Here is a 23,182-nt window from a genome sequence, read left to right on the forward strand (position 1 = left end):
GTTTGTGATAAAAGTTAACTCTCAAATAACGTATTCCACCTTGTCCAGTAAACGTTTATTGTCTGTTATAGTTGAATCCTCAATTATTTCCTTTTTCAAGAGCATCAATTTTCTTAAGCTCCTCTTCGCTAACCTTAAAGCTGCTTCAATAGATTAAGCTAGCCAATCATGTGAACATTTTATTTCTACACCGCTGAATAGAAATAGGTAATGTTTATCTGTGCTATATTTCACAGGAACATTTTGGGATTGAATTGTTTTTCAGGTGCTCCAAAAGTACCTGTGCGTTTAGTTGTGTATGTATATGCTTTTTTTTTTTTTTAAAGTTGTTTGAGCCTCTCAATTTTGTCTAGGTTAGAAAAGGGTACTGCAACCCTATCTCCACAAAGTAAAGAAGGGTGCTCATTTAATTTTCTTAATTGATCATGAGTGTAACTGACCATATACGGCTTTGACAACTTCCTAAAGACCACACAAAGGTTGAACAAAGATATATGGTTATAATTTGCAGACCTAAACAAGTAACAAATCCAAAAACAAGATAACCCACACACCTGACCAGGTGCAAGGAAACTGTTCATAAACAGGGGGGGGGTGCCCTTGTATCTACTGCTGCTCCTGGGCTGCGCTGTCTGATAGGCTTCAACCTAAAAATGCACAAAAGTGTTACGATACATCCAGAAGGGTGTACGTCACAACTGTATAGCAATCATCTAAATACATGAATGTTTTTGCAAAGCAGTCCTAGATATTGTTTTTTGTTTTGTTTAACCAATTTTAAGGGATTTTCGTTTCAACATCACATTAGCAAGTTACAAGCATACGGATCCATACAACATATCCACATTTAGTAATCCCACCATGATCTCTACTCATGTATGACAATATATCTAGTCCAACAGGAGTAATGGGTCCAATATACAAACAAGTAAGCAACAGTAACTTTAGGTCATAGCATGTGCATTTTCAGACAAACATTTAAAAGCAATACATTGGTCTTCCCGGTGAGTAACCCACCGGCCTGTACTAATACTCCTGCACAGTGGGATAGTGCTATGTACATGCTGGATGACATCACCCCATGCTCTACTCTCAGCATCAGTTAAAGGCTCCAATTCGAGGGAAGGAGCATAGGGGAACTGCAAGCCCCCCCCCCCCCCTCAAGTATAGTGCCGACCAGAACCTGGTCCAACTTCACCTTAATCAGTGAGTTACTCTTAAAAATTCTTGCAGCTCATGGAGCGGATTGTCTCAGCCTGCAGCTATAGAGACCCTGCAGCTATAGGACCCGGGCCTAATCCCGCCGAAGCCTCCCCGATTCAACCCTACCCCACTTGAGTGTCGCTACACACCAATGCTTTAAGTCCGGTAGCGGGCTGGCCTTCCAATGCATTGCAATGTACCTGCAGACTATGAGCAATGCCAGATCTATGAAACAGTTGCCAGTAATCCCTACTTTCTTATGCTTGAAAAGGCCCAGGACTCAGCTCTTCATGGGGCATAGACCCTCGCGCCCGGTGATGCAGGCCAGTGCATCCATGACCTCCGGCAACAGTGTCACCACCACTGGGCAGTCCCAGAACATATGAGCAATGTCAGCCTTCAAGCATTACGGAGGGCAGTTTGAGGCAGACTCAAATATCCTGTGCAGTCTTGCTGGGATGAGATAGTCCCTATGTAAAATATTGTGTTGAAACTTGGCATCGCGAGAACGTTTACACAGATATCCGATCCCATTCTTTTTGTGTCAATTCTAAGCCTAGGTCTCGTTCCCAACTCCTTCTGATCAGTAGCAAGGGGTCCTGTGGAGTGTATGCCAGGACTCGCTCGAGGCAGGTGATCAGCCGACGGCCTCCGCCTATAGGGTGAAGTTTAAGAAGCAGCGGGTGCTGCTCCAGCTTAGAGTCAGCAATCTGCCAGTGTTGGTTCATTTCTGCAAACAACCAGCCATGAACCAAGAAATGGGCCACCGGTAATTCACAATTAATCTGTAGGTGCTCGAATGGTAGGAGCACGCCATTATAGAACAGGGTGCCTAGGGTACCCATGCCAGCAGCCTCCCATGCCATCAGTCCCTCCCTACCACCCAGGGAACGAAAAGGCCCAATGGAACTGATACAGATCTCATGGGACTATTTTGTTAGGGTCAGTATTAGGTGCAGACTCCTACAAAAGCTGTTATGCACTACACGCAGCAGGTTGGTCTTTCAGGGTACTCACGCTTGTGGCAGGAAGGTCTCTTGCACCGCACTTTGCGCTCAAAATGCAGTGAACAGTCCCAGTTCCTCAAATAGTCTACTCGCTAACAGTCGATGGGGTCACCGTTATTGCGCCGCTAAATAACAGTGTTCGAAGTGAGGGGCCCCAACTGCCCCCTTCTCAACTGGGAGCTGCTGCTTGTATAGTGAAACATGGTGCCTGTTTTTATTCCACAGGAAGCGTAGCGTGTAGGGCATGAAACCCACTGAGGAGTATGTGCACTGAAAGAAATATAGCAAGTGTGGGAGCATCACCGTATTAGAAAATGATACTCTACCTTGGACACTGAGCGGGAGCGTGCTCCAGAGCGTCATTTGGGGGCAGAGGGAGGAAATGGGCCTTGCGAGGTTGCCATTTATGAGGTTTTACGTGGTATGATAAATGAAAATACCCTAATATTGGAAGGTGAGTGACTGCGACTGGAGAAGGTGCGAATCCACCTTCAAGTGCTGTAGTGGACAGTCCAGGTGAATCGTGCACAGACCAGATTTGGCCCAGTTCAGGTCAGTCTTCGATATTGTTAACACCACATTTATTCCTTACACCCAATGTCCCAGTCTCTTCCCAGATAACATTTGGGAGAATGTGTGCCTTCATTAGCAGTAAATACCTCCACTGCACAATTACAGTCATTCGGGATGGAATGTTGTGTACAGCATGACCTAGCATAAAAACATTTTGTTACAGTATTGCTGGCTATGTAACCCAAAATAAAACCAACATCATTCCAAGTAGTAATTGCATGGCTAGGTTGCTCTTGAAAGCAGAATTTACTGCACATGGAAGGTTTGTTGAAAGAGCATGATATTCAGTTAAAATCAGTATCCCCTTCTCTTGCATGTTTCTCTGCTACAGCTTGTATCAGTGACTTCAAAATACACTTTCTCTTGGAGGCTTAGTAGCAGCATCATCACCCACGTGACTTCTAATTTAAAGTCTGTACCGTTAAAAAGAGAAAGAGTGACACTGTTCTACTTTTTTTGTGTGTGCGTATGAGTGCGGTCTGCCTTCATGGGCCCTCAGTTGTCTGTGTGCGCTTGTCACCCTCCTGTACCGATCCAAATCCTATTGTTATACTCAATTTATAAACACAGTAAATACATTAGATGCCGCTCTTCAGCTCTCCTTCAAGATGGCTGCAGCATTTCTGAAATCGCTTTGGCAGACATGTCCATGTAGCACAGCATGGCTTTAAAAGGACTCTGGACTGCTTGCTGCATTGTCTACACTCATTAAATAAGAGATCTTGATGGGATGCATTGAGAAACTTAAACTAGGGCTACTATTCCTTACACAGCAAAAACCAAAGGAAATGATGGACGGAGTGTTGAACATTGCAAGCACTCACCCCCGTCAACAGATCTGGGTTTAATCCATCACCGTTCTTTAGCCCACTCTGCCACCCCAGTTCAGACATGGCCATATGCAAATCAGTCTGACCCTGTGCCTCATGGGAACAGTCCAGCCCGAACTGCCAAGCCATGTCTTCCCTGGACCGGAAACAAGCTTCCTAGGACCGGTTTCTGGCAGCGTCTTCAGCCAGGCTTGCTTGAATCCAGTGGCAAAGTGAGCAAGGGACTCACGTCTGAGCATACCCTGCCAACTTATGGCGAACAAAGCAAAAACCAAAGGAAATGATGGACGGAGTGTTGAACATTGCAAGCACTCACCCCCAGCCAGAAACCGGTCCTAGGAAGTGCAAAAGGCCCTTAATAAGTTCCTCGACCTGGCACTGGTGACGGCAAAACGTAGAACAGCCATGAACTGGAAATCATCAACATAATCCCCTTATTGCATTGTGGCTTTCAGACTTATGACACAGCATTGTGGCTGACATGGAGGTATTGTGGGGCACACGGCCACACTGAACCTTCCTGAGTGGATAACATACCTAGCAGCGATTTAGGTTTGACTTCAGGGTGATAGTCCTTGAATGGCACAATACATTATAACTACCACACACTGGGGGAAATACACGGGTCACCCTGACTGCACCCTGCCGGCAGGATGAACAATCTCCTCCCTTCCTATCGCGCCCCCCGATTAATCTAGTTGGTGTTGGTTATCCTTAATGTTGCTGCATCCACCCATCTTCTCCACCTCCCTATACATCAATACTGACAGCATTTAACATTCCATAGGGGGCACCCTGCTTAACTCTTATGATGGTGTATGATGTAACTATTGTTTTTTATTTATTTATTTAAATTGGGACTCAAACAGTGGCGAATTCTTGCTTTAAAGTCTTTACGCAGTTTGTGTGGCACCACATAAGGTATATACCTTTTGTACACCGTGATAGTCCTGTAACAGGTTAGGTAAAGAAGGTACTGAGATATGCGTATTATTTTGGTATTGTACATTGCAACATTGTATAATGTCCATCATTTATTGTAGGGCTGTGCAAACAATAATAAAGAAATTCAAGCAAAAAAAAAAAAAAGGTCAGGCAATTTGCTTGCACACAAACGGGTCATGGGTGCTCGATCGGGAACAGAGATTGGGCAATGGGTAAATGTTGGAAGCCACACAAGGATTGGTGTTAAAGGGAAGAACAAGTTTGTGATAGGAGCAGAATGGAGGTTGGGAGCACACTGCCTCACAGTCCCAACACAGTTCGCCCCTATGCATCCTGGTAAATGCAGTACACAGTTCAAACTTACTTCAAAATTAGCTTGAGGTTTTCACCAAAGTTGGTGCAGACATTGCTGTATATCTCTACTTTCTGGGTTGAGCCAATCATCAGTAGAGAGCATCAGTATTGGACAGCAAAGAAAAATCATCTGGGGTTGCTGGAAATGCTGCCAAGTTCCTCTCAAGTCACAGTACCACTCACAGGCACATCTCCAAAGCTCGTAAGCTTGCTGGCAGGGAGCCTATTAAACGGAATGGGGGTTGGGAGAACACTGCCTCACAGTCCCAGCACAGTTTGCCCCTTTGCATCCTGGTAAATGCAGTACACAGTTCTTTTTTTTTTTTTTTTTTAAATAATTTTTATTATAGACAGGACAGGAATTCATTTCGGCAGTTCAGTTCGAGATACATCGTAGATTATAATATACCAAATGAAATAATATTACATCAAGACCGACGGGAGTGCGCAGTACGACATTTATATCCTAGAAATCCGACTTATTCCAAAATGGCAGGTACCCATTATAATACAGAAAAGCAATAGTCTTGAGGAGAGTGGGAGGGAAAGAGAAGAAAGAGTTTTAACGCGGTCTCTAATAGTCTTAAATTTCACTCGCTTGAAATAGTTGGGCTCATTGACTTTAGCTAGGAACATATTTGAATCCTCGCCCAACATGAATTTATAGCAGAAGTATTGTTGCCTGTCCCGAATAAACAAACTGCGGAGGAGACTGAGAAAAGCTGAAAAAAAATATAATCTAAAATCAGGAAAATTAAGCCCTCCTTGATTAAGCGGCAGTTTGAGCAGAGTGATTGATCTTCGTGCCTTCTTATATCCCCAAATAAAACTACTAAAGATCCCATCTGATCGTTTAAAGTAAGTATTATTAACTAAAAGTGGGATAGATCTAAAAAAAAAAAAAATAATTTAGGTAGTATACTCATTTTAATTAAATTTATCCGTCCAGAAATACTAAGTGGAACTTTATGCCACTTTTTCCAAGATAATGGAAGTTTCTTTGAGAAGAACCTCATAATTAAGGGTGATTATTTCATTTATATCTGAAGAGATTTTAACACCCAGATAGTTAGCTGTTTTGCAAAGACCTGGAACCGGGACTAGTGGTTTATAGTTAATAATAACTTGTGTTTTATGAGTATTAAGTTTGTAGCCCGATACAGTCCCAAATTTATTTGCCTCCTCGATAATACCCGATAAAGCCTCTGTTACATTGGTTGAGTAAATCGCTATGTCGTCTGCGTAAGCCGTGATTTTAAGCGTGTTCGGACCGTGACTGAATGGAATAATATTAGGATGAACTTGAAGAGCTCGCAGGAAGGGTTCCAGAGAAAACACAAATAACAGGGGTGATAACGGACACCCTTGCCGTGTACCGCGAGCGATAATAAAGCTGGTTGAAGTTATCCCAGCATAGCTAAGCTTAGCTGTTGGATGGTCATAGAGAGCCTGTAGCCATCTAAGATATTGACCGCTAAAACCCATGGTTGTCAATGTAGTCCAGAGATAGTCCCACCCCACTCGGTCAAAAGCCTTTTCAGCATCCAGAAGTATCATACCGAGTGGGGTGGAGCTAATCCTAGCCACATCGAATGCAGAGATGGCCATATTAATGTGGGCGGTAGTGTCTCTCCCCATAACAAAGCCATGTTGTTGCGGGGTAACCAAGTGTGGCAGGAATGGAGCCAATCGTGCAGCCAGTATCTTGGCGAAAATTTTAGCGTCGGCATTGATAAGCGAGATGGGTCTATATGATCCACATTCATCTCCTGGTTTGTCCTTTTTAAGAAAAAAACCCATCCTAGTTGTATTCCAAGATTTAGGTGTCTTACCAGTAATTCCTATATTGCCTATCACAATAGATAATAGTGGTAACAGTTCCTCTAAACATACCTTATAAATCTCTAATGGGATGGTGTCCTCCCCAGCGGCTTTGCCTATTGGCAGCGTGGCAACAGCCAGTCTAATCTCTGCCTCGGTGATGTTTACAGATAACAACTCAATTTCTTCAATTTTCTTATCACCAATTAAATAAGAATCTAAATATTCTTGAATTTTGCTTATGTCTGGGTTATCTTCCGGGGTATATAGTGCACTGTAAAATGCTACAAATTGCTCGAGAATCTGCTCTGGCTGGTTATACATCATATTATTTTGACCCCTAATTTCCTTTATGAGCGTTCTAGATCGTTCATCAGCGACTTTGTAAGCCAAAATTTTACCTATCCTGTCACCACTCTCATATTGAGAAATATGATATTTATGTAGGTTAGTCGCATTTTTCTCCATGAGTCTAGTTCTAATTTTAAGTTTTGAGTTTCCGAAGTTTTGACAGATATCCGCTACATTTGAAGACCCCTGAATCAAAGCATATGAGAGTGGTTTTTCTAGTTTGCTAACTGTGTTAGCCAATGAGTCCCAATCCCGTTTGTATAATGAGTTTTGTTTCAATACGAACTGCTGAGTGAACCCTGAATACTAGCTTTACACGTATCCTATACTATACTAGATGGAGCTGAGTTTAAATTAATTGAGATAAACTCTATTAAATGTGCCTTTAGTTGTGTTATGTAATCCTTGTTAGACAGCAGATGTCTAGGAAATGTGAATGGCCTGGGTTTCCGACAACTCTGTAAGATAGTGAATGATAGTATAATTGAATTGTGGTCTGAAGCCAGCCTTGGACATGCAGCAGTTAGCTAAAATATTGTCAGCAACCCAGGCCATATCAATTCTTGAGCATAATTGGTGAGGCGCTGAGAAATAGGTAAAACCCACATCAGAGGGGTAAAGTGTCCGCCAGGCATCTTTCAAGTTATGGATATGTGCAAGTTCAACAACAGCAGCACGAGAGCGATGCATCCAATGGAATGCTCGGTGTCTAGTAGTATCTATATCATAATTCATGATAAGATTAAAATCCCCCATTATCACAAGTTCACCGCTGCTATCCAACAGTTCTATGTTTAGCCTAATGCAGTACACAGTTCAAAACTTACTTCAAAATTAGCTTGAGGTTTTCACCAAAGTTGGTGCAGACATTGCTGTATATCTCTAGTTTCTGGGTTGAGCCAATCATCAGTAGAGATTGAGGCAGTGTGCGCCCACTTCCCTCCTATTTGAAAAGGCTCCCTTGAGCTAACGAGCTGACGAGCTCTGGTTGATGCACCTGCGCCCAGCGAGTGGTACTAAGACCCGAGAAGACTTTGAGCAGCATTTCCAGCACCCCCCAAAAAAATGTTGCCCTCTACTGAAGGATAATTATCCTGAAACATGCGTCTAGAGATACACAGCACTGGCTGCACCAACAAGGGTGAAAAACTAAAGCCTGACACCGAAGAATGTGTTACCATGCACTGCATTTATTATGATGCATCGGGGCATACTGAGTGCTGGTGTGTGAGGCAGTGTGCGCCTACTCTCCTCCTATTTGTGATAGGAGCGCTTAAGTCCCATGTAATACTTGAAGAGCACATTCAGCCTAATGTGTTTTCTTTTCCTTCTGGGAGAAGATGTGGCTTTAAGATTCAGGTCTTGGCGCAGAGTCAACGCCCTGCGATTCTGAACGAAATGACCAAAGTTCACTGTGCCTAACAAAACAAGTAACATGGTGGGAGGGTAGAGAGACAGGCGCAAAAGGTGGAGAGGAAGGGGCATGTAACTACATGGGAGGAGGTGGGAGGGATAAATGCTGCATTAAAATGCAAGCAGCTATGGGCACCGAAGCTGAACACAAAAACAGTAGCATGAGTAGGAAACCAAGAACAAAATTGCGTTTCAAACGAACAGATAAACAAACAGAGCGTAAAGATACAGTACTTGGTCCCTGCTACATGGGAGGCAATGAAAGACAAAAAGGAGGGATAAAAAGGAAGGATACACCTCTAGCAAGCAAGTATTTTGTTAGGAAGGACAATCCAAGTAAAGAATTCACGTATCTTCCTTAGATATCGGTCGGACAATGAAATCTAAAACCTACTACTCTCCTACGATTTGACTCCCAACCTCCCCGACAATTTAAGTAACCAGAAGATTCAGATGGTAACCAATTAATTCCAACAGAATAACACATACAAAGCACAGAAAACCAAACTCATAATCAGAAAGAAATAACGCTAAGTCCAGAAGAGCCCTGACCTAGACATCCCTAAAACAAAAATCCCCCCAAAAAATCTCATGCCTACTTATGAACTGCCGTTCAGCAATGAAACAGGACGCGGACATTGCCGACCTAATCTTGAATCAAGATGCTGACATGACTATCCTAACGGAAACATGGCTATCGGAATCATCCTCCCCATGCCTTGACATGCTGGTACCCCCGAACTATAACATTATACGACTAGATAGACTAGTCAAAATGGGAGGAGGAGTGGCATGTATCCACAGATCAAACATCACCATCTCTAAAACTAGTGCAGACCCTATAGACTCATGTGAATACCCGAGACTCACAGCACGATTCACAGACAACCAAGTGTACAAACTACACGCATTCTATCAACCCCCCCCCCCCCCAGGCAAAAACCTAACTTTCATAGACAATCTAAAGGAAATTATTACAACCAACTAGGAACCTCACTCCAATGATATTTTACTAGGGGACTTCAATCTTCTCTGGAACGACATCCAAGATAATCAGGTCAACATTCTGAAAGAATTCCTAGCCAACCACTCACTAGTTCAAGCATGTGCCCTACCTAACCACTCTAAAGGAGCTACATTAGACTGGATCATCTCCAAAGAAAATGCGATCCAAGAAATCTCAATCATCCCTTGTGACTGGTCTGATCATCACTACATCACCTTCCAAATATCAGCCAAAAAAGAGAAAATATCGCAACCAATCAAACCCAAACATTGGATGAGAGACACTAGAAATCTGAACAAGGGGATTCTAATAATACAAGTCGAGAAGGAACTCCAACCCCCCTCAGAATTAACAGACGTCAACGAGCTGACAGATCACTACAATCAGTCGATAGCTAAAATAATTGATGACATTGCCCCGCTAAAACTTAAAAGAATACAGATCAAAGATAAAAATCCTTGGTTCAACGGATCACTTAATGAAGAAAGGCGAAAACTCAGAATAACAGAACGAAAAAGGAGACAAACTCCGTCATCCCCCCACTTAAAACAACTCAGAATAACCAGAAAAACCTACAATAAAAGCGTACTTAGATCAAAAAAATATTTTTTTTTAGAAATGAACTTGAAAATGCAGAGAACAGACCAAGGAAACTCTTCGATCTACTAAAAGATCAATCAAACAAATTAGCCAAATCTTCCCTACTAACATCGAATTCAGACCTGAACTGTGAGGATTTTTCAACATTCTTTACCGATAAAGCCAGCTCATTGGAGAGAGAACTCAAGAAGAATGCTGAAAAAGCCTCAAACCTTAGGAGTGAACAAGGGAGGAACCTCTGCCTGCACTACTCAAGTAATACCCAAGAATAATGCCAATTGGTCAACCTTCAATATATATGATCAACATGTCATTACCAAAATTCTACTTTCTCTAAAACCAAATAATCATTACAATGACCCGCTGCCGGTGAAATGCTGGCCCTCCTGCAACCATATGGTCATCCCCTACTGGACTAAGATCATTAATGAATTACTGGCCCAAGGATCAATTCTGGACTGCCTAAAAACAGGACAGTTGGTCCCTCTCCTAAAGAAACCTACGGAAAACCCATCGGACCCTAACAACTTTCGTCCTGTAACAACCATTCCCCTTTTAGCCAAAGTACTAGAAAAATGTGCGCACAGTTAAGTCAACACATTACTAATGTTGAGCTACTTAATGACTACCAATCTTGGTTCAGACCAAACCATAGTACCGAAACAGCAATCCTACACATAGTAGATGACGCTTTACTAGCACTCGACCGTAATGAAACTTGTGTCTTGATACTTCTAGACCTATCATCTGCATTAGACACAGTAAACCATCCCAAATTATTAGAGCGCCTGGAAAATAGGCGTGGCTTATCAGGAACTGTACTGAAATTGTTCCACTCCTTCCTAGAGAACAGATCGCAAAGATTCCTGGTAGACAGCAAGCTATCCCCCACCATCTCCGATTAAAATTGAGGTCCCACAAGGATCAACTCCATCCCCTTTACTATTTAACCTATACATCGAACCATTAACTGAAGTACTGCATAAGGCTAACATTTCATTTCACATGTATGCTGACGACACCCAGCTGTATATGAAGATATCATCTCAGGAAGAGATCAACACTATGAACCATGCACTCCAGAAAACCGTTGAATGGCTAGCTGACAATCATCTTAAGATCAATTCACAAAAACACAAATTCCTTCTGATCTCCCCTCCTAAAAAAGCAGCCAAGATCAAAGAACGGACCAAGTTGATCACAGCATTAAACGGTACCCCTACTATAGTGGACTCAACCAAATCCCTAGGTATCACACTGGACAAAGATCTAAACACGCGAGCACACATCAACACAATGGCAAAAAACACCCGTTTTCATCTGAATTACCTCAGAAAACTGAAGTCACTCATCGATCCCGATGATCTGAAATTGGCAGTACAAGCATTGGTTATTTCAAGAATTGAATATGGATGTGCAACCCTAAGATATCAGCAGCACCCCTAAAAGAGTGTCTCAATGCAGCAACTAGACTTATAACAGGAACAAGAAAATACGACCACATCAATCCACACCTGAAAGCGATCAACTGGCTATCATACGAAGCAAGAATAGAGCTAAAAATTGCTTGTATCACTCACAAGGCATTACACCACAAAACTCCACATTACCTAGCTCATACAATTACGCTATCCGGAGGCGCTAGACCCTCGAGGGGATCGGAAGACTTTCTACTGAAACCAGCACTCTTCCGTAAGAAAAAAACACTTACGATAGAGCATTCACGGGAGCAGCATCAAAGATTTGGAATTCGCTCCCACCGAATATCAGAAGAATCACCTACGCTCCTCGATTCAAAAAGGAGACTAAGTCATTTCTGATGGGTAAATATCTCCCATAACGACCAACAGGGACGTCGAAGTAGTTATGGATAGGAATTTCAATACGACGTGCCTAATAAAGAACAAAGAAACTGTTCACCTGCATGATACTATCATTTACTGAACTTTAATAGCGAGCCTCTACTCATATATTTGAAGCATGACAAGTCAATCTAGAATGTAATCTAATGATTTCTATTATTCCTCAATATATTTTTGTGTATGGACAAATATTTGCCAATATTAGCGGAACACAGATGTTATGGATGTGAAAGAATTGGATATCTGCTGATATCGAAATGGTTGAAATGTAAAGCGCTTTGACACCCAACTCAGGGTCTGCTTCGCGCTATAGAAAACACAGAATAAATAAATGCAATGTATGCCCACGAACTGTATACCACAGGTCTTGGATGCGACCTAAAAAGGGCAAAAAAGAAAAAAAAAAAAAAAATCACAAGACCATTACAACTGAACTGTCGCAAAGCTTTCTATCACCAGATGAGCTCAAAGCTGCCGTGTTAACCATACAACTCCACCAAGGCAATGCCCTCTGGTTGACAATGCGTTCGTTACCAATGGTAGAGTACTAGTTAGCTGAACATTAACATTCATAAGGATTAAGTAACATCAGAGAGCGTTTTCCCTGCAAGCAGTTGTTGGAGCCAGAGAGTGGCAGTGCTGGAAACCTAGCCAAGGCTTCAGCGGGTTGTAAAAATGCCTTCACAGTAATAACTTGAAGATGGCATCTAAGGGAGGAAGCTAATCGCTCACAAAACTGCTGTGTTTACAGCTTGATGCCAGGAGGAGGGGAGGGGGGGGTAGAAAGAGTGCTTCAACTAAAAGAACAAAATAGCTCTGAAAATGCAAACAATGGAGGAGCACAAGTACTTCGGTCATGCTTTGGGGGAGGGACAAAGCGGAAGCGAAGCCAGCACTAGTGGACTAAAGAGAAGCAAGGATATGAGAGTGATGAAGCCAACCAACGGCAAGCAATGGGCAGGCTCAAAGTCCATGGTCAGATAACAACATGTCTGGCAAGCGACAGCACATGTGCGGTCTCCGGCGATGCCTAAAAATGTCCACTCCCTTCGTTAAGACCTAAATCTGAAGATGCAATGGCATTGCCAAAGCTTATAGTATTGAGCGACATACTATGTTTGGGTAGGCTATGTTTGGGTAGGCTCTCCTTCAAGATTTAGCATTTTTGTGGAAGGTTACTTTGCTCTGCCATTATTTTTCCCCAGTGTTGTACTAACTTCTCCCCTGCCCCGATCAAAGCTCAAGTACCAAAATGTCTTAAAAAAAAAAAAAAAGATTCAGTCTGTTGCATGTATTCATGCATTAACTAAAGACAAGAACTTCACCGGTTGGGCGAGTCCATGCCCACATTGTTTCAAAAACATATTTATGATACAGTAAAATGCTCTAATTATAAAAGAATGTGTATAATAAGCTAAAAAGTAGCACGATTAACTTTATGTAAATTGTCGTTTTGTCTCATCTAGAAATATTGTCATTTGAATCAAGCAAAACCATGCAACAACAATTTTCTCCTTTGCCATACTTACGATTGCAAGCCAGTGTGCTTTTTTATAATTAACACCATTCAGAATAGTTGTATGTTTTTATGCCAACTTCCCACAACAGTTTCTGTACTACTGTGCCTACTCCCAATACTTTAAGTTTTGCCCCTTTAATACATGCAACCCTAAGCAATACATTTCGGTATTTGCTCACCCCTTTTCCCAAACCCTCTCAGTTTGTGACATTTCCAAATAGTGTTAAGTGAATTTCATGCCTGTCCACAAACTCTAATGTACAGTTCAGCATTAAGTTTACGCAGCATTAAGTTTACCCATTTTCTTAAAGTCTTGTAAAGGTGTAGTACACCCTATGCAACGTTTTAACCTGCACCAATCTCAAGACCACTCCGATAGCCACTTTCCATTGGTATGCAGGAAATCACTTGAATCGGTCTCATCTGTTCATTCAGGAACGCCCAGAGCGATTTCAGAGCGGTCACAGTGTTTTAGTACATCACTTATCAGGGTTTTTTTCTTTCCTGAGGAGTGCCGTCAATAATACCAAGTTAAGGAGGGTACCATCCTCAATCAGAAAATTCTTATGAATACAAGCTTGCAATAAATGTCTAAATAGCAAATATCAAAAAATCCTGACCGCTAATATTCCTCCTGCATTTCTCTGAAGGACTGCAGTTGTCTAAAACCTGTACATTTTTCAAGGGGGAGAGTCCCACTGTGCAATAGGATTTAAACCCTTTTAACTTCTCCCAGTCTACAACTTGTCCAGAGAGGGGTAAAATCAGTCGAGGTACCATCCGAATCCAATTTCTTTGCAGCTAGCTTTCATGCCCTCATCATTGATGCCGAATGATTAGGTAAACGTCTATGCCTAGGACTATCATACAGCGCCACTTTGTAACCTTAGACTTCCACAGTTTGTCTATCAACTACAACTGATTGAGTGTTCTCATCATTTTTCCTGTTGCAAAATCGACTATGATGAACCTGCTCTAATGGGGTGGACACATCTTTTATGGGGAGAATGCACATGAGGGACAGTTTGGCACACATGTCTTTCTGTTACAAACTTCAACCGTTCAAGGATTCAATGGAAGTGTAGTGAGGAAATGGGGTTAACAGCAGACATTGCTAAGTTATCATAAGTAGTATAGGCTTGGCTGCCATTCTGCCGCTTTTTGCACACAACACTACATGGCTCTGTTCTCGTGTAATACTTTGCTGGCGCTACTTCACATGAGAACTGTCTACCTTTCACAAATCCAGCGGGGCACTGCGCTCTCTGTCTGTACAGCCTGTTCAAGGTCGAATAACAATGTATGCTGTTGATTCACTTTGGTCAGTCCCACGCAAGCACAGCGGCCCAACCGAAACTCGGGTGCTTTTAATATGGCATTACATGCATGAGAAAGCACTTGGAGAAAACCTTTCCAACATAGAAGAGCTGTGCTGATACAGAGATGTAATTCACTGCATCGGATCTCGGAGGTATGGGGTCTCCCTGAGAAAGCCCAGAGGTCTTCTAGAATTATTCTAAAACTAGCACACAAGCACGGGAGGGTGGTAAAAGGAGCTATAGTCCTGTTTCCACTGTCGTCATAATATGATTTACTCTTTTGCGCTTTATGGAATTGTAACAATGCTAATTATATTGTTTTTATGCATTATGCTGCTCGTATTGGCTAGAGTACTGCACCTTAGAGCACGTTAGTCAAAAATAAACATTTTAAACTATACAGTGTCTCGGATTACTCACGTTGTGGACAAGTATGAGCGTGAACGAAAGAGTGTTCTTGTTTCCCACTATTCCTGAGAGTTTACTAAGTCGCATGTTCTAAGTTGTCTAATCATTGGTAGTTTCGCTGTAGTACGGAGAACGAATGAGACACTAATGCTAGTCAGATTGGGGTTCTGGGCACGGAGGTGGCTTTTTTGGTACACAATAATACACCGAGGTCCTGGTTTCCTGCGCATAGTTCTGTGCATGAGCAAAATCCCTGCAACAGAAGCAACATTAGAAGCCAGCCAGCTAGCCCAGTAAACATTTCCACGCCCTGCTGTCCAGTCATTAGCCTATTACAGAGTGTAATGCAGAAAGACTAGCTAATCAGTCATCGCTGCATTTAGCACAACATGACCTTACAGAAATCCATAGTCCTAATTTCTGGCCTGCCTTGAATGTCAAGACGTGGATTGGGTGTAGCAACGTTAAAAACCAAGTCTTGTGATCAGTCCATGCTACACAAAAGAAAGAAAAAAGTGAAGTATGGATACCTCAATAAGCTCTTCAGTTTGCCTTCCTGATGCCTTAGGTCATGAGTTCTGTGAAAACTCAGCTGTATGATATTAGCCACCTTTAATTCCGTGCTTCCAAGAGGGAATTCTAGCAAAACTTGTTTCAGTATTATTACAAACAATACTAAAATGCAACCAGCAAGTTGGGCCTCGCAAATGGTGCTGCTGACACGTTAATAAGGAAAGGGAACTTCTCTACAGTCCAGCGCATGAGGTTTCAAATGGATCAAAAGTGTTTCACTATTGCCATATTTGCAGACAGGATTCTTTACTTTCTGACAAACCTTGACACCACCCTGCCAGCATTGATGGAAGAATTAAAACACTTTCTCTCAGGTGTCGGGCTTTAAAATAAACTTCAATAAGTCTTGGGCGTGGAGGTTGCCCATCCTCAAAACCATCTAGAGGGCCCTATTGGGGACGGCAGCTTCCAATGGGAACTGAAGGCCATTATGTACTTTGGAATTCATTTGCCTTCTAAGTCGAAAGACCTATATTCCTCTAACATACCCCCTCTTCCTCAAAACCTCTTCAAGGACTTATATCGGTCGGGGAAAATAGATTTTTTGTTTGGGCAGACTCAATAGCCCAAAAGTGAACTTTATGCCTCTCTTGTTATATGTTTTAGACTCTTCCACTGGCCCTTTCCCCCCCTCTATGTAGACATATTCACGCAAAGATGTTGGATTTTGACTGGGGAGGCAAATCTGCTCAGAGTGGCGAGTACACCATTAAGCAAACTATTGGTGGACAGTGGCTTGGGCTTTCCTTACATTTCCCCCATATGTCTTGACATTCCTGCACTGGATCCACGATTCCGATAGGAAAACCTGTGTTCAGGTGGAACAGGCCTTTTCTCCCTCTGTGGGCTGTTGTGGTTCCCGCTGTACTTTGTCACTAGGTCTCACACATTGTTACCACTGACTTCCTTACTCAACATACTGGAAGCAAGTATGACACTGTATGGCTTTCCCGACTTCTCCTTTTCGCCTCACTCCCTTGGTGTGCAAATCTGACTTCTCCCCGGGTGTAGCCCATCCTATCTCTTTTCACTGAGCAGAGGGCTGCTCCCCTACCCTAGAGGACTTCTATGATGATGGAAACTTAGGGTCTCAAGAGGATTGGATTACTGAATTTGCCATGGCTCGCTGTGACTACCTCAGACTGAACCAGGCTCACCACTTTGCCGGTAGACCTCCTGTGCGCCGGGCCCTCCGGCGCAACTATGCACCTATTGCATCCTTAGATCTTAAAATGTGAGCCGTAAAGACATATTGTGGCTGTAACAATGCCTCTTACAGTGGACTCTTCCCTAAAAAAACTAAGCCATTGTATCACAATGGGAATTAGTTACAGAGATTCTAGACTATACTTGGGTCCCATCTGGCAACACACTGCCAAATCGATATGCATCTGCTACAAAGAAAATGCATACAAACTATTGACTCGCTGGTATCTTACACCAGTTCGACTAGCCAAGATGGTTGGCAATACGGACCTTTGTTGGAAGGGGTGTACGGAGAGAAGCACTTTAAAAACAAAAACCATTTAACGCTCTTGATGATCTTGCCTGGTGAGTCAGGCATTCTGGGTTGAGATTCAGAGTACATTACATACCATCACTGGCATCCACCTTCATTTGGCACCATTCGCAATTCTATTGGGTGACCCGGGGGTTGATAGGATCTTTCCCACAACAACCCCACAGGACAGTCTCATTTCTCATCTGCTTCTCGCAGCCCGCCTGTGCGTGGCACAGATGTGGAGGTAGCCACTGCCTCCTTCAATAAACTTGTGGTGGGGAAGGCTTGGTCCATATATGCCATGGAGAAATTGACTGCTATTCTTTGAGACTGAGGGACCAAGTTCAGTGCTACATGGTGTTCTTTCACAACCCACGTTAAGCATCTACAAAGGACAGGGAATCTACATGTGACAACATCCAAAACATTGCGTGCATCGGATATTCATATTATGTCCTCATCCGTATCTGAGGAAGATTTTGTTGAAATGCAATTTTCAAGTAATGTCTGGTAGGCGATCTGTGGTTTTGGTTCTTTTTTTTCCCCTTGGATGTGGATTTATGATATTGGCAAATCTGCTGTTTCTGCATGTGATCCTTTCCTCATTGTGAAATTGTATGATTATCGCGTTTATTTATTTCTTTGAAATAGCAAAATAAAATTGTTACAAAAGGGTATTTCACTGTGTAGAGGAACAGTTGAATTAAACTACTCTTACCTGATGTTGTTTACACAGTCTTCATGGGCTTCAGAAAGAGTTTTAATGTGCTTTGAAGATAAGGGGTCAAAAAGCAGTACTTCGGTCTGTTCACAGGCAACTGTCAGCACAGATCTAATGGATGCACAAGAGACAAGTATTTTTTTTTTAATTTCTACTGATAAAAATCAACGCACATAAGACTCTCACATCGGCCTGTTTATTTTCATAACTAAATGAATCCCCACAATTCATGCCACACAATTCACATAATTTCAAGATGTGGTAATTCACCCATTATTTTGTTAAAACTTCACAACAACAAAACAATATTTCCTGCAAATGCAAATTCTATTGTATAGTTCAATCTCCAAGAGATCAGACCAACAACCTCACGGCTCACGATTCCGAATTGAAAGCGAGACTCGTATCTGTAGGGCATTCAGCTAAACTCATCGCTGAAGGACCTTTTCCTATACCTTCACATCGGAGGAGCTTCAATGAGCCATACAAGTGAGAACACTGGTAAACACCCATAATAATAATAATAAAACCAGCATTTGTAAAGCGCACAGCTACTGCAGGTGAGGTGTTCTAGCGCAGAGGGCTGTCGAGAAGATTAAGCAAGCTATTCCCAGAGGCACAAAGTGCTGGGCTAATCTGCCGCCAGGGATCGAACCGTGAGCCCCGGTGTTCCGGAGTCAGCCGCCCTGGCCGCTGCACCACATCTTTTCCACATCTGAGAGGCCAGGAAAAAGACCATGTCAAACACATGACAGCTATTTCCATATCTGAAGGAAATCTTGATAAGCACATAACAGTGTGATAATGAAAGGTACAGCCATCTTGTGTTAACCATGCAGGCAAAATCTATGAACGTCACTGTGTGGAAAACGGACACTATCCTCTGGGGCATTGCAAGCCTGCATTACAATCTGCTAAGCAACCTGAAAATAACCTATGCTGTCCACGCAGTATCATACTGAAGTATACAAAAAAGCGACAGCGGAAATTCTTGAATTAATCTCAGCCACTGGTAATTACTTGGGAACTGGTCACAGTCCATTGTTATTTTGCACACCATGCCACCCCAGTTTGGACCCGGGCATATGCAAGTCAGTCTTGACCCATCTCCAAAAAATCAAGTTGTAGCCCACCCAGTCGGACCACCTTCACAAAGCCAAGTTATATATTGAAAAGCTGTAGTGCCAGGAGTCAACAATATCACAATTATGGCTCCTAAGGTGCGAGGGTCTTTTTTAAAGCTGCTCAGGTGAGAGTACCCCATGCAGGGCACTTCCTCAGTAAGTTGCACTGTGTCTGCCTCTCAGACAGACACTGGTAATTCTCCTTTAGCTCCAAGCAATGCTCCCTCTAATTTTTTTCTTCTCTGTGCGGAAGTGTAAGGTCTCTGTGCACTGCAGCCAAGGCTATGTACGCCTAAAAAACAACCATGCATAGTTACCTAGGGTTCCAGTTTAGGCCAAACAGGAATGTGCTCACATGTTTGAATGCACCAGATACAATCCTTTAGAAGGTCCAACATGAAAAGATAGAGCAGCAGGTGCCGTGACACCATGGACTAGAGAACCGAGGAGCCACTGACAGCTGATTATTTCTGTATTTTTCCATTGAAACAGCAACCAAGAGGCCTATTTTCTTCTTGCACCAGCACCCATGCCATACTGGCTACGTCACTGGTGTTGTGCATTAGTATAAATTCCCCGGGCAGGGACAAAATGAACAATAATGCTAACAATCTGAGAAATGTAACTGTTGACTTAATATAAATTTGAAAAAAACGAGTTGTCTTGAGAGAAGGAGATGGCATGCCCTGTCTCTCCTGTGCTTCTTAAGGAATGCTGAAACTATGCAGACAGAGTTCAACACAAAGCACCAACATTTGAGGTTAAGAAGAGGAGACAAATAGATCCATTTAGTGGCTCATTGCAGTCAAGGAATGAGCACATTTATCAGTTAAATGCAGTAAAATACTAGTTGCAGCTTATTTTTTCATAAAACCTAAAATAATTATGGATGCACAAAAATAGCAAAAAATAAGTGTGGATGGATACACAACACTAAAAATAAAAAACTGAAACCCTAATCAAAATAAATAAGTTAACAGAAGAACTTCAGTTGAAGGAATTTAAAGTCAACGTCTGATCTCACAAAGGTAATGAAACAGGACCTTTAAGAGACAGACAGGACTAATCCAAAGCACATTGCATCAGAAGTACTACAGGCACTTCTAAAGACACAATAGAATCACAAGGAACTCATAGAATAGGGGGTGGCGCTAAGAGTGGGTCAAAAGTGTGTGCTAGGGTGCAGCTAAATAAGATTTAAAGTCAGTGTCTATAAACATAGTGCATCATTTTTCTCATACGTTTTCATGCTTTTGCACAATTGGGATCTGCTCAAATCTACAAGGCATTGTGCACAATATGAGATTTTTTTTTTTACTTGTGGAGTAAACTAATGATGCTAAATGAGCTGAAATAACTGAGAACTGTAGTTAAGGCGAAGGGCTAGGATACACCGAAGATATGTTTCTAAGTGTCCTCATCCCTCTTCTCGATCTTTCCCATTGTACTACGGAAGGTGGGTATGGCTGCAGGAGGCACGACAAATCTGCCTTTTCTTCACATTAAAAGACAGACTCTGTACATTTCACTTCTAAAATATTATAATCTTAAGCCTAAGTAAACGACTCTTGTGATGTGTGTCTGTTACTATAAAGCTAACATTGCCTTGTGTTGTTTCAAGCACACCTAGAAGACAATCTGAACCCAAACAGACTTTAATAAATAAACATCTACACCACTCTAATACTACTCATTAGACAACTCCTGGCACCAACATGTGCACAACATGGCTCAAGGCCATGGAGTGGGTTCAGAATTAGCCACCTTGACAGTGATGAAGTCATTATCTGATGTAAATCATATTTGCATACTTACATGAATCTATTGCGATTGAAAAGAATGCTGTGATATGCAGAACTATGGTTCTCTGAACTATGCTAAACTAGACTGCTACATAATATTAATAATGGGTTTATATTTCTCAACACTGCATACAGCAAAATGTGCACCATTTGGTTTGAAATGACGTTCTCGAAGAACAACGGAGGAAACTTTAGATACTTTCCAAGGCTCTACCGGCTCACTCACTGTAGACCATTTGTCTATGAGTATTTCTATTGTTAAAGTAACCAGGTTTCTTCGACATCTTTTAAAGACATTAAGTCAGAAGGGGTTCTTAATTATTCATTTAGGGGATAGGGATAGAAAGGCGGTATTATGCGACGTTTTATAATGCTGGTTTTTTTTAAATTTGTTTTTGTATCGTTACATTTGCTCACTCCATGCTGACTGTGGGATTTCCACTGCTTTCTATGGTGAAAATTATCAAAAGCAAAAAAAACAGTTGATGGACAGAATACAGAACAATGTCACACATTCACCCCAGTACAGAGATCTGGGCCTAAATCCATCGTTCTTTTGCTCACCATGCCGTTCCAGTTTGAACCCAGCCATATGCAAATCAGTATTGATCCTGTACCTCATGGGAACAGTCCAGCCCGAACTGCCAAGCCAGGTCTTCCCTGGACTGGAAACAAGCATCCTAGGACCGGTTTCGGGGTTTCACCCCTCTTCAGCCAGGATAGCTTGATTCCAGTGGCATGGTGAGCACGGGTGTGCTTTGCTTTGCTGTTCGCCCTATGTGGGAAGGGTATGCCCAGACGTGGGTCCCGTGCTCACTACGCCACTGGAGTCAAGCTAACACACACACACACACACACACACACACACACACACACATCTTCCCTCCATCAAAAAAAAAATACAAATAAAATACATATAAATACAGGTAAGTAAGAACATTAACAATTCAAAACAAAATTATAGAAACAAGTACGAAATGCAGGTGAATGAATACCTTAACAACATGAAATCTGTTTAACAAAATCTCTCAAATATGAAGGTTTAACTCAACTTCTATGAGATAATCTAAGATTACCTTCTGAAACATTAGCATCTCCACTTCTTACAAGGGAACTAGTAGTTGCTGGGCTTTGAGTACCTCTATAAGGAACAACTCTCCCAAGATTCCATATTCGATGATCCTGCGTTTTGATGGCATTTTTAAATAATGTAATTACCCTAATGGGTTTCCAAATTTTCGAACTCAAACCAGGGTGTTTGATGACTACTAAATCTCCAACTGCAACCTTGGTACTTTTAACAGCTTTCCTTGAATCGAAGAGAAACTTCCTGGCTACCGCCTTTTTAGGTCTCGCCTAGCGTTGCAGCGCATGCGCTGTTCGCTCTGCGAGAGATATTGTGGATGAGATTTCAGAAGGGGACTTGAAGCTCCGCCCCTCATTTTCATTGGCTGGCGTCATCGTTTATGTAAAACGGTGGCCTCCCATTGAAACTGAGGCCTTTTGGTTTTCGCCCTTTTCGTCCAGCCCATCCGGACTGGATCATCTGCTTTTCGGCTGTCCTGAAGCACGTTCTTATGTTTAGGGGACCATCTGTTTCCAATTAGTTCATCGCTTGTTTCATTCCGCAGAGCGAGCTTCAGGGGGCCATCTGTTTTCTAATTAGTTCATCGCTTGTTTCATTCCGCAGAGCGAGCTTTAGGGGGCCATCTGTTTTCTAATTCGTTCATTGCTCGTTTTGCAGTTCTTAGCACCCGAGAATATTTCTTGAACCTGCAGTTTTGAAAAGGATTATTATGCTCCTTGTACATTTTGTGATCAACACACAGACGGTAAGTGGAAGTGTGGACGTGGTTTCCGGGTCCTACAGCATTTGAGAAAAGTCAGTGTGCGGACGAGGACAGATGCAGGTCTCCACATGATATGTTAAACTGTGCCCCAGAATAGCCCCAATCTGTCACAGTGACATCTTTATGTACCCTGCCTGTATCACCAATCGCAGGAGCCAGTACGACTCTCTTTGGGCACTGGCTTCCTGACATATCCTCACAGGAGCAGCAGAACCACTAAGCGCGCCCCCTTCTGGAGGGCATGCTAAGTGCACACCTTTCTCACCCTCAACTTCTGACACTTGCCTCCTACAGAAGCTGAACGGGTTTGTTGTCTTTTGCCCGGGTACTCTGTTTGCACTAAGGCAGCACAAGCCTGTAATCGAGTTACTGATGTGGGGTGTTGTCTTCTAGGGCAGCG

The 23,182-nt window shown here is 42.5% G+C and overlaps 1 protein-coding gene across 1 annotated transcript in view; it reads right to left on the reverse strand.

Annotated features, from left to right (window-relative positions):
* The window catches only part of DCAF10 (DDB1 and CUL4 associated factor 10), a 160,029-nt gene that overhangs the window by 106,847 nt on the left and 30,000 nt on the right, over positions 1 to 23,182 (reverse strand). The window contains exon 2 of the mRNA XM_085636584.1: positions 18,004 to 18,117. Within this exon, the coding sequence (XP_085492710.1) occupies positions 18,004 to 18,117 (114 nt within the window). The remainder of the gene's footprint in view (positions 1 to 18,003; positions 18,118 to 23,182) is intronic.

The sequence above is a fragment of the Triturus cristatus genome, chromosome 2_1 (assembly GCF_964204655.1).
Source record: "Triturus cristatus chromosome 2_1, aTriCri1.1, whole genome shotgun sequence".
NCBI classification, from domain to species: Eukaryota; Metazoa; Chordata; class Amphibia; order Caudata; family Salamandridae; genus Triturus; species Triturus cristatus.